General features: G+C 43.2%; 1 protein-coding gene across 1 annotated transcript in view; it reads right to left on the reverse strand.

The window, feature by feature from the left end:
* The window catches only part of SLC45A2 (solute carrier family 45 member 2), a 113449-nt gene that overhangs the window by 61146 nt on the left and 39690 nt on the right, over positions 1-12613 (reverse strand). The window contains exon 5 of the mRNA XM_063456840.1: positions 10380-10523. Coding sequence (XP_063312910.1) covers positions 10380-10523 — 144 coding nt within the window. The remainder of the gene's footprint in view (positions 1-10379; positions 10524-12613) is intronic.

Consider the following 12613-nt stretch of genomic DNA (forward strand, 5'->3'; position numbering starts at 1 on the left):
AATCTAGGCTAAGCAAAAGGCAATTAACTGGCATATTACAGGTGCTTCACTACATGCTATGTGTACAAGATTATAGCACCACTGGATCCACACAATGTCATGTTGCAGCACATCACAGAACAAAATTATTGGCGCTAATCCATAAAACTTATACTTGGAGTAAGAACCAAGGCTAGGTAATGGTATATTCAACAGCATAGTGTATGTGCATCCCATCAAGCTATAAAAGTATAATACCACTGAAACTTAACGTTATCTCATAGGAACATAACAAAAGAAAAGCGGAGTCACAGTAAGAGAAAAAGTAAAATAAAATTAAAATGTATATCGATGTGAGCACTAGAGAGCAAAAAACATAGTGGATGCTGGTTAGCATGTAGTAGGCATTCGGGTAGGCAAATAAGGGAGTCAGATTTCTGACTAGCAGGGAACTTGGGTTGTTAAGTCACAAGTCAGCCGATGCCCCGGGTTGGTGGCAGGAGAAAGCAGCGGAGTGGTATTGTGTGACAGGATCTGTGCAAGACAACCCCCAGCCTGTCATGAAGGCCTGCATCCTGAGACCACGAACTTGGGAACTCGAAGGGGATCCCAGGTGCTTCCCTTTAGGGGGTGGCAGAGGCTCCTGTTGGACTGTTGCCGCCTGTGATTATGGATCACCCGCGCCAGTGGTCGATGCATTGGGAGATAATCCCTGTTGGTCTTCAGCCCAGCTAGGCCATGGGAGGGTGACTAAAGCGCTGGTGTAGAGGAAGTGCCAAGGGAGACACTTCCTCTTTCTGCTCTCTCTCCAACCGAAGCCAGTGTCACCTCAAGACTTGCAGATAGTTTGGCCCAGAAGTTTTCGAAGATCTCAGTCAGTCACTACAGTATATGCTCTGATGCGCCTTGTGGGATCATCGTAGGCTTTTGCATACGAGGTTGCTGCATGTCCACCATCTTGAGGTAAACCGTAATGCCCAAGGCTAGTGCAGGTGTTAAGGGTTCAGCAGAGGTAAGTGAGGCTCACCAGTGGGACCGGGATAACCCCCACAGGTCCAAAGGGGGGAGGGGGAGCAGTTATGCACTGGTCTCACTGTGATTATCAGAGAGCTAGGAGAGCGGCTGTCTCTTCTCAGCTCAAACTCGAGTAGGCCGCAAGCCCTGGTCTGGGTGATCCATTGCTGAAACAGGCTTCTGTAAGGTATCTCTAGGTGCACCGACCGTGGCTTAGTAGGATAAGTACTAACTGCGGTTGCGGTCAGAATGTGCATGAAGCCCGCTGTTAGACCCAGTTTTTCAGTACCAGATGCAGGAGCTAAGACAGAGCACGTGTGTTCTGTTCTGACTTCAAGCTCTGCTTCCTACGCTAATGTTAACATGGAAGAGAAATAAACCAACTACAAAACTTACTGCTTAAACAATCATAAGCAGAAAGTATTGCACCTATGTTATGTCCAATTGCGAACTACCGTCTTCACACTAGAACCTACAAACCTGGCTTGATCATTTATCAACATGAAATTGGTCCTCCGCTAACTAGCTGTAGTCAAGCTGTATCTTCCCTTCTTGTTCTAATGTTGTAATATGACCTTTTAGATTTAAGATTTTTAAGTGCTTTTTGACCTTTGCGAAATCTGGTTTTCAAAACTATTGACTTGCTCAGATTAATTATGTAGCTTTTTCATTGATCAAGCATTACATATGAAGTCTGCAGATCATAGGGCTTAGTATTGAGACTCTAAAGCTAAGAAAATGAGTTGAATTATTATTATTCATCAACTGTAAATATTGAATTCCCAGTGCAGTAAATATTGGAATTTACTAAGCAAACAAAAAGCACAGTTCCTTGACAAGTGTATAGCAAATGAAATTTATATATTTCTAATGCACAGCTCTCATACATTGTTAAAACAAGAAATTAATATATATATATATATATATATATATATATATATATAATAAACAATACACAAGATCCAGCGTATGGCCCCCAGCAGCACCCCATTTAAGCATGTTCAGGTGAGTGCAACCACCCCCCATGTTCCATATATATATATATATATATATATATACACATAGGCGTGCACGCCTGTGAGTCCTGCAGGAACGCGTTCCTGCAGGCACTCTGCCACCCCCAAATGCCCTCCGAGTTCCCCCCGAGTTCCCCCTGTCATGGGGGGGAGGGCAAGAGGTAATGGACCCCCCTCGCCGGTCTCCATCTCAGCCGCGGCGAGAGAGCTGTGTGCTGTCTGCTTCCTCTCGCCGCGCGCCATTTGCTGATGCCGGAGCCGGAATATGACGTCATATTCCGGCTCCCAGCTACAGCAGACAGCCCGCGCGGTGAGAGGAAGCAGACAGGACACAGCTCTCTCGCCGCGGCTGAAATGGAGACCGGCACCCGACCCACTGGACCCCAGGGACAAGTCCAGCACTCCAGGTAGGGAGGCTGGGTGGACAATTTTTAATTAAAAAAATAATAATTTGTGTGTGTCTAAGTATGTGTGTGTGTGTGTCTAAGTAAGTATGTCTGTGTGTGTATCTAAGTATGTCTGTGTGTGTGTGTCTAAGTATGTCTGTGTGTGTATCTAAGTATGTCTGTGTGTGTATCTAAGTATGTCTGAGTGTGTGTGTGTCTAAGTATGTGTGTGTCTGAGTATGTGAGTGTGTGTCTGTGTGAGTGTGTGTGTCTGTGAATGTATGTGTGGGTGGGTGTCAGAGTATGTGTGTGTCTGTAAGTGTATCTGTGTGTGTGTCTGTGAGTGTGTCTGTGAGTGTATGTGTGTGTGTCTGAGTGTATGTGTGTGTGTCTGAGTGTATGTGTGTGTGTCTGTGAGTGTATGTGTGTGTGTACGCGTATATATATGTGTGTGTGTCAGTGTGTGTGTGCACGTATATATACACGAGTTTATATTATTTTTTTGGGGGGGTGGGAATCTTGGGAGAGTTCTTACACTTTATTCCCCAGGACTTGACCCCTGCCGGCAGGAGAGATCTCCGCATCTCCCCTGTAGGCTCATGCAGAGCCGGCACTATTTGAGTGCCGGCTCTGCTCTAAGCCTCCATGGGCCGGCGGGGAGATCAAAGATCTACCTCACCGGCCCACAGCAGCATAGAGGGAGGCAGGAGAGGACCCGGGGAGCTCTAGACAGAAGCTTCGCCAGGTTCCTCTCGCAAGATCTGAGCATTGCCGTGGCAACGCTCAGATCTCGCGAGAGTGAACTCTAGCCCCGCAGGCTAGAGTATACTCTACACTGGACCACCAGGGATGGCACATGGCAGCAAGGATCTCCCCTCCCTATCATAAGGTAAGAAGGGAGGGGGGTATTTACTACAGCACACACACAGCGCACATACAGCACCCTCACACACACAGCACACATACAGCACCGTCACACACACAACACTCTCACACACAGTACACTAACAGCACCCTCACACACACAGCACCCTCACACACAGTACACTAACAGCACCCTCACACAAACAGCACACTCTCAAATACACGACACAAACAGCACCCTCACACACACAGCACCCACACACACACACAAACACACAAATCACACATCAGACAAACAGCACCCTCACACAGCACACTAGCAGGACCCTAACACACCCTCACACACAGCACACTACCAGCACCCTCACACAATACACACTAACAATACCCTCACCCACATAGCACACTACCAGCACCCTCACACAGCGCACTAACAGCACACACACACACAAACAGCAGTGTGTGTGTGTGTATGTATGTATGTATGTATGTATGTATGTGTATATATATATATATATATATATATATATATAAAACAAACAAAAAAAAATATATATATATATATACATACATGCGGTGTGTGTTTGTGGTGCACACCCTAATGCAATAGGCTGCGCACGCCTATATATATATATATATATATATATATATATATATATATATATATATATATATATATATATATATATATATATATGTGTGTGTGTGTGTGTGTAAAAAGGTATATAGTTTTCCCCATTCTGTTGGGAATGTTTGTTTTACATTTTGCTGATTATCCATGTTATAACATTCATATTAGAGTGTTAGTATTAGAGTACAGAATATTTGATAGAGTCCTAACCTCAACATCTGAGGAAAGGGATTTAGGGGTGATTATTTCTGATGACTTAAAGGTAGGCAGACAATGTAATAGAGCAGCAGGAAATGCTAGCAGAATGCTTGGTTGTATAGGGAGAGGTATTAGCAGTAGAAAGAGGGAAGTGCTCATGCCATTGTACAGAACACTGGTGAGACCTCACTTGGAGTACTGTACACAGTACTGGAGACCCTATCTTCAGAAGGATATTGATACCTTAGAGAGAGTTCAAAGAAGGGCTACTAAACTGGTTCATGGATTGCAGGATAAAACTTACCAGGAAAGGTTAAAGGATCTTAACATGTATAGCATGGAGGAAAGACGAGACAGGGGGGATATGATAGAAACATTTAAATACATAAAGGGAATCAACACAGTAAAGGAGGAGACTATATTTAAAAGAAGAAAAACTACCACAACAAGAGGACATAGTCTTAAATTAGAGGGACAAAGGTTTAAAAATAATATCAGGAAGTATTACTTTACTGAGAGGGTAGTGGATGCATGGAATAGCCTTCCAGCTGAAGTGGTAGAGGTTAACACAGTAAAGGAGTTTAAGCATGCGTGGGATAGGCATAAGGCTATCCTAACTATAAGATAAGGCCAGGGACTAATGAAAGTATTTAGAAAACTGGGCAGACTAGATGGGCCGAATGGTTCTTATCTGCCGTCACATTCTATGTTTCTATGTTTCTATTATAGAACTTGAGGAACGGACCAGAATTTTATCAGGGTTATCCACATTTAACTTCAAATTTTAGTGAATGCAACACATCATAAAATGCAAAACAGAAGCTAAAACTAGTGTAGTGTAACCCACCTCAGCCCAGTAACAGCTTGGCTATTTTCACTTAAACTCTGCAATTTTTATTTAATTTCACTCAATATTTAATGAATAAACCTGTGTATGTAAGATTCCAAAAAATAAATGGCTCAGTGATGTCAGCCATTGCTGCCCAATCGCTAGAAAAGGCCATCCCTGACAAATAAAAGGGGGATGCAGACTAGATCCCTGGTTGCTGGATTGAAACATTGGCTAGAATTGTTTGTTTCTTTCATTTAAAAAACAATATATATATATTAAAACTGTTTTTGTTTTTTTTCACACAGTCCCTTGAGTGTGCTCTATGTGAAGAAAATCTACATATACATACATATATGAAAGCAGGGATCTACCACACCAGTCAAAACCCAAGGTGCAGTCTGTGGAAAAAAAGCCTTTGACACAATCCAGACCATTTCTCTGGTTTTCCCATAAGCGAGACACAAACCAGAGAACACAAGAAGGACAGGGTTAAAATAGGGTAGTGTGTGTGTGTGTGTGTATGGGATAGACAGTTTATGGTGGTGTATATTTGGTGATTGCTTGTGGTGTTAATGTGTGTAGGGTAATCTACGTGTAGTGCTATGTGCATGTGGGGATAGGGAATGTAATGTGTCTGTGCGCGCTTAGGGACTTTAGTGTATGGGAAGATATAAGCTATACAGTATGTGGAAATAACAGGGTCTGCACTGTAAGAGAGGAATAGTGGCTTGAATGTGGGGAGATAGGGGCTTAAATGAGGTAGGGATAAGGGATGTAATGTGGCAGGAAAAGGGTCTGCATTGTGCCAGGGGGATAAGAACTGTACTGTGTGCACGGATAGTGGCTATACTAGGTCTGTGGTGGATAAAAGCTGCCCTGTGGGGGGAAGCACTGTAAGAGGGGTAATGGGGGTAGCTTAAAACATTAAAATACAGTAATATATTAATTTGTTAAGTCCCACCCCCTGTATTGTGGGGAGATAGGGGGATGAAATGAGGTAGGGCTAAGGGCTGTTAAAGTTTGATTTGATCTCCTCTGTGCTTGCTACAGAAATATAAATTGCTTGTATGACTTTTTGTGCAATTATGCCTTGCCATATATATGTCACACTTCCTACTTATGACCTAATACAGTGATGGCGAACCTTTTTGAGCCCGAGTGCCCAAACCGCAATACATGCCAACTTTTTTTTCCTTAAAGTGCCAACACGGCAATTGCGTGTGTGTGTGGGGGGTGCGTGTGTGTGTGGGTGGGGGTGTGGTGTGTGTGTGTATGAGGGGTGCTGTGTAAGTGTGTAGGGGGTGCTGTGTAAGTGTGTGGGCATCGCGCGTGAGGACAAGGGAGCTGCATCACAGATCCCTCCCCCTGCCTCCCGACCCGGAAGCAGAGTAGGCGCCTGCCGTTTCGGGCAGGCAGGTGCCTACTCTGCATTGATGGTGAACCTATGGCCGCGTGCCCACAGAGAGGACCCGGCGTGCCACCTGTGGCACGCGTGCCATAGGTTTGCCATCACTGACCTAATACAATGGATTTCACAATTCCTTCCAAACAGCTTAAGCTGCATTAGCCATATTTATACTCCATTTGTAGGGTGCGCTTTCCCCATTCTAAATAAGCACCAAAGGAGGCATGATTATTCGTCTGTGGATTATTATTAAAGTTCCTTTTTATACGACACTGGAACACAATGGTTATCTTTGTACAAGAATTTAGAGTTCTCTGCAGTACAAGGCTAAATAGGGTTCTGCTGCTGGGGGCCAATAAGTAAATTTTTACTTTATTTATTGGCCCCCAGCAGCACCCCATTTAAAGGACCACTCTAGGCACCCAGACCACTTCAGCTTAATGAAGTGGTCTGGGTGCCAGGTCCAGCGAAACTGCTATGTTTATCAATTAGTTAAGCCTTCCCCTATTTCCTCTAGTGGCTGTCTCACTGACAGCCGCTAGAGGCGCTTGCGTGATTCTCACTGTGAAAATCACAGTGAGAGCACGCAAGCGTCCATAGGAAAGCATTGTAAATGCTTTCCTATGCGACCTGCTGAATGCGCGCATAGCTCTTGCCGCGCGTGCGCATTCAGCCGACGGGGAGGAACGGAGGCGGAGAGGAGGAGGAGAGCTCCCCGCCCAGCGCTGGAAAAAGGTAAGTTTTAACCCTTTTCCCCTTTCCAGAGCCGGGCGGGAGGGGGTCCCTGAGGGTGGGGGCACCCTCAGGGCACTCTAGTGCCAGGAAAACGAGTATGCTTTCCTGGCACTAGAGTGGTCCTTTAAGCATGTTAAGGTGAGTTCAGCCAGCCCCTTGTTTTCCCATATATATTTAGGAGTCTAGCCAGCTCCTTGGTTTTGCACCCCTCCCTGTCACAGGTGCCTCATCTCAGGACCCTATTTAGCCTTGTACTGCAGAGAACTCGAGATGGAAGGATTTCCCCAAGTGAGTAGCTCATTTAGTAGACAGTTGGTTGTGAGAGTAGGACCTGCTAAAGATGGGGTACATTGATGTTGTGGCAGGCTTATGCAATGTATGATCATATAGTGTAACTAAAGCCCCATTATTGTTTGCCTAGATTAGGTGTTTTTACTAAAACTAGCAAAATCTGTCAGCAACAAAGTAGCTGTTTAGTAGATAAGGGAGTGCGCTGGATTTTCATTTTTACAGTCGATAAAATTAACACACACACACTCCCTGACAATTGTAGTCAAATTTAGTAAATTAATATTTTTGAGATTTAGTCAACGAAAACAATTCCGATGACTAAAATATGACTAAAACTAAAATGGCATTTTTGTCAAAAGACTATGACAAACTTAATTTAACTATGCTGCCAAAATTAACACTGCACAGAGGGGATGTGGAAGGGGCAAAATAGACAGGCCAGGGCTTGGAAGAGAGACTCCTAGAGGGGCTGTGGGGACACAGAGAGGATGGGGAACGGGCAAAAGATAGAGGCGTTAACTAAACCCATTAGATTTTAGTTGTGTCGACTAAAATCTCCAGCACATATAGTCGACTAAAACTAAAACAATCAAGATGACTAAAATATGATTAAATTTAAAATGGCTTTTTAGTCAGAAAAGACGGACTAAAAATACATTGAAATTTGCTGCCAAAATTAACACTGCAGTGAATGTGTGTGTGTCTGTCAGCGAGTGTGTGTCTCAGTGAATTTGTAGGTCAGTGTATTTGTGTCTGTCAGTAAATGTGTATGTCTGTGTGTGTCACTGAGTGTGTGTGCCTGTTCGTAAATGTGAGTGTCAATGTGTGTGAGTAACTGAGTGCGTGTATGTGTATGTCTGAATGTGTGTCTGTCAGTGAGTGTGTGCATGAATGTATGTGTGTCTCTCATTGAAAATGAGTGTTGGTTAAATGGTGTGTGCCAATGACCATCAGTCAGCAAATGTATGTTAGTGTATGCATCAGTGAGGTGCCTGTTAGTCAAAATGCATGTTGATCTTAAACATGAAGTGGTGCAGCTTTGACGGGAAGGGATAGAGCAAATTTAGTTTAGAGCCTAGGGCAGCACACAACCTAAATACACCACTGCACTGGAAAGCTTATTTTCATGGTCCTTGAAGTGCCTCCCTACCTGATGTTTTGGAACTCTAGTTTGGATCGGGCACTAGCCATGATCTGCTAACTTTTTTTAGCGCTCTCAGGCCTAGTTTGGAGGTGGAGCTAGAGGAGATAGTGAGGCATCCAATGACAACCTGGACTTGAGGGAGCTTCATGTACCCACAAAAAGTACTGTGTTTGTCTGGTGATGGGAACTTCCTTTCACCCAGCAGCCAGGAACTCTGCTCTGGATCGGAGAACAGTCACGGCCAGCTAAAAACTTGAATTCCACATAATTCAGACTAGCCACCACCAATCAGGGTGCTTTTTGGACAGAGTGGGAACTCAGAAGAATGCTTTGCAGGATATAATTTTGTAGGTATTTGGGTACGGGAAACTTGTATAATTACGGTTTTTGTTACCCAGTGCCAGGGTGTCTGCACCTAGATGAATAATTTAATTAGTGGCCAGACACCAACGCACTGGGGATGTCACAATCCCATTGTTTCCTTGTGGAGCGCCTGTTGAGACCACGGGTATACAAGTGTGATAAAGTGAAAATAAAAACAATTATTCACCCGTCACTAAGTTTCGACTAGTGATTGGGTGAAACCGCTATACAGACTATAACACTAAGCTTTAATAACTGGTCTATGCACTGGGAGAAAAACTTCAGAAGGGAAAGGAGAACCTTGGCAGGGATACTAGGATTCCAAAGGGGCAAAGGAAAGGCCTTTAATCAAGACAATCAGGACTCATTACCCTTTGTGACAGATTGGAATTCCTGCCGAAACGGGTTATCCTTTTGTCACAGTCCCTTGTACCCAGTCTTCCCCCTGGGTCTGCAGTGCTTAGGTCTTTTCTCACTTGGAATCTGTAGCTAAACAAAACCTCTTAAGATTAAGGTCTTGAATGCATTGTAATGGTTTCTGTGTATGAGGCAAATTCCCTTGTAGTTGTATCCACTGTAAAGTGGGATGTTTTTTGTATTTGTCTACGTCTCCTGGGTTTATTAGATTCCCTGCTCAAGCATTTGTAGAGTCTGTGCTCCCTGTAGTCTTTTTTTACATTTTCTATTTAAATTGAATCAAGTCTCTTTTGTATTTACGGACATTCACCTGAACTTTCAGGAGGGTTGTATTAGCTTCTGCATATTTATTTTCAAGCTCTTTAACAATCCAACAGCAGTCATATCCTCTCACACATCCTCAGTTATTATTCGTATCAAGTCCATGAAAACCTTGTTTAATACGGTCACCTATTTGCGGCAGACTTGAGGTTTTAATCTCCCAAATGTCAGAACATTCTTTACACAAAAGCCTCTAGGGATTTGGAATTTGCAATGGTATTGAGAATGAAATAAACTGTAAATCCAGGTCAGCCTCTCGCTATCATAGTCAATTAAATTCAAAATATATTTCCTTAAAAAATTGTCATGGAGGGCAAATCTAGTCCATTAATTCATCCATTGTGAAAGGGAGCATGAAGGGGATAAACTGTATTTGGAAAAGAATATATGTATTTTGTGCTTTGCCTTTATGAAAGTTTTTATAGGGCACTGAAACGCTGACAAATAAAAGTTCAGTTTTAATTTTTTTTTGTAAGACCAAGGAGAACTGAGCTATCCTTTGGTGATTTTTTTTTTTTTAATATTTATATATGATTTTTTTTGTTTTAATTTCTTTACATAGACGGCACTCAAGAAACTTTTGTAAATGTAGTGAATTGCCTTAATTAATTACTTCATATGAATTTTAGATTTAGTATTTTTAAGAACACAAAATAGTTAAGCCAAAATTGTTTTGTACAGTAACAATCGAATATAAATGTACATCTGATTTATCTATCAACATACTTTGAAATGACATGAAAGTTTAAACATTTGCATACATAGCATGGTTTTGATTTCTACCTGTCCCATGAAGTCTGTAAAGAACAGCATGTTAGATAGGAATGCGGTCCATCCAATGAGGTGGCTCACACACAGGTAGCGGTAATGAGCAGGCATGGTAAAGAGAGCATTCACCAGCGATTTAAGGGTCATTCGTTTCTGCACCTAATAATAGAAAAAAAACAAAAAACGAACAAAAAAACGAACATCTCATTAGAAAGGTTAAAATAAATTGCTGAATAAGTGAAAAACGTTCTGTCATTATGGTAAGAAAATACAAAATAAATATGCCTACTACTGAATACATTGATCAGCCACAACATTAAAACACTGACCGTTGAAGTGGATAACAAGGATTATATTGTTACTATGGCACCGGTCAAGGGTTGGGATATAGTTGGCAGCAAGTGAACAGTCACTTCTTGAATTTCATCTGCTGAAAGCCGGAAAATTGACAAGCAAGTGAGTGACTTGGCTAGATGATCGGGTCTAAACATCTCCATAACCTGAAAATCGTGTGGGGTGTTCCTGGGATGCAGCGATTAGCACCTACCGAAGTGGTACATGGAAGGTCAAATGATGGACCAGTATCAGGGTCATGGATGCCCATGGCTCATTAATACACGTAGGAAGCAAAGAGTAACCTTTCTTGTCTGATCACACAAAAGAGCTACTGTTGCTCAAATTGCTGAAAAACGTAATGCTGGACCTGATAGAAAGGTGTCAGAACACACGAAGCATCACAGTCTGCTGCGTATGAGTGTTTGTAGCCACAGACCAGTCAGAGTGCCCATGTCTACTACCCCAAGGTCAAGTGAAATGATTCTCATAGAGAAGCCTTTGATTGCACAATTTTACCAGCTCAGGGCGCATGTGAGTCGGCAAACGGACAGTGCGAGAGGGAGGGAGGGAAAGGCAGAGGATGGAGTGCAGGGAATTAAAAAATATCAGCAGCGGGTCGACAGGGAGAAGGGCTTTACTAAGTGTGGGAGGGAAGGAGGGGAGAGATTTTCCCCTGTATGCTCTTCCTACAAGTGAGTGTTATGGGCAATTTCAAATATTACAAAATTAGAATGAAAAGTAAACTGTGTACTTTGTCTTTAAGAGATTTTGCAAAATAAGTTGTTAGAAATGGAAAAAATAGTATCTCATACAGTTACCAATATTTGCAGTATCCTTGATTTCTTTATACTAAGCAATTAGAAGGACATTTATTATTTACAGAGACATTATTGGATAATATCCCGGCTGACGCTTGTTACTATTATACTTTCCTGAAATCCTTGTTAGCAGATTTCCCACCTTGGTACCCTTTGACCATTTGGACGATTTGGTTTTATATCATTAGGATACTCTTTTCAGGGTAAGAAGTTTTAGTACCTACTTCAGGTTCACTTTTTGTACACTAGCACGTTTGGTTTTTCAGAATGATTTACTTATAATAAAATGTATTTTCCTTTTAATCTATCAGTCAAGTGCTTTGTCTGACAGCTATTCTCTGTATAGACCCAAACACTCACTCTTTAAAGGACCACTATAGGCACCCAGACCACTTCAGCTTAATGAAGTGGTATGTGTGCCTGGTCCAGCTACGGTTAAAGGGAAACTCCAGTGCCAGGAAAACGATCCGTTTTCCTGGCACTGGAGGGTCCCTCTCCTTCCCACCCCCCAATCCCCAGTTGCTGAAGGGGTGAAAACCCCTTCAGTGACGTACCAGAGGCAGCGACAGGTCCCACGTCGCTGCTTCCTCCTCCCCCGCCACTCCTCCTTCTGCTTACGTCGGCCGGTGGGCGAGACTGATCTCGCCCGCCGGCCGAGGAGACCTAATGCGCATGCGCGGCAATGGCGCGCATGCGCATTAGCGCACCCCATAGGAAAGCATTGAAAATTAATTTAGTGACCAAGTCTGCACCTCCACCATGTACTAGCGGTGTTCAATCTTTACATGATCTCCAGCATTATGCGGTGTCGAAGCTTGCAAAAGGAACACACTGCATCCATGAAGGTGCAGGTTGGCGTTGCTCATGTGCTCCCTCTTTTCACCTGCTGATCTCCTAACTGGCCGTGAAGAGTCATGCATTAAGGACATGCGCTTGGATAGTATCAGATCCATATAAGCCAGCAGGGTATATCCTTTGATCTCTCCTGTCTCCTCGACCCATGGCCATCTCGGCCCACTGGGCATTTGGCAACGTGTTTCGTCCTTTTCCAGATGCCAAGTTGGAAAAAAAAAAAACTGGAAAAAGGCGAAACAT

The sequence above is a fragment of the Pelobates fuscus genome, chromosome 5 (genome assembly GCF_036172605.1).
Source record: "Pelobates fuscus isolate aPelFus1 chromosome 5, aPelFus1.pri, whole genome shotgun sequence".
NCBI classification, from domain to species: Eukaryota; Metazoa; Chordata; class Amphibia; order Anura; family Pelobatidae; genus Pelobates; species Pelobates fuscus.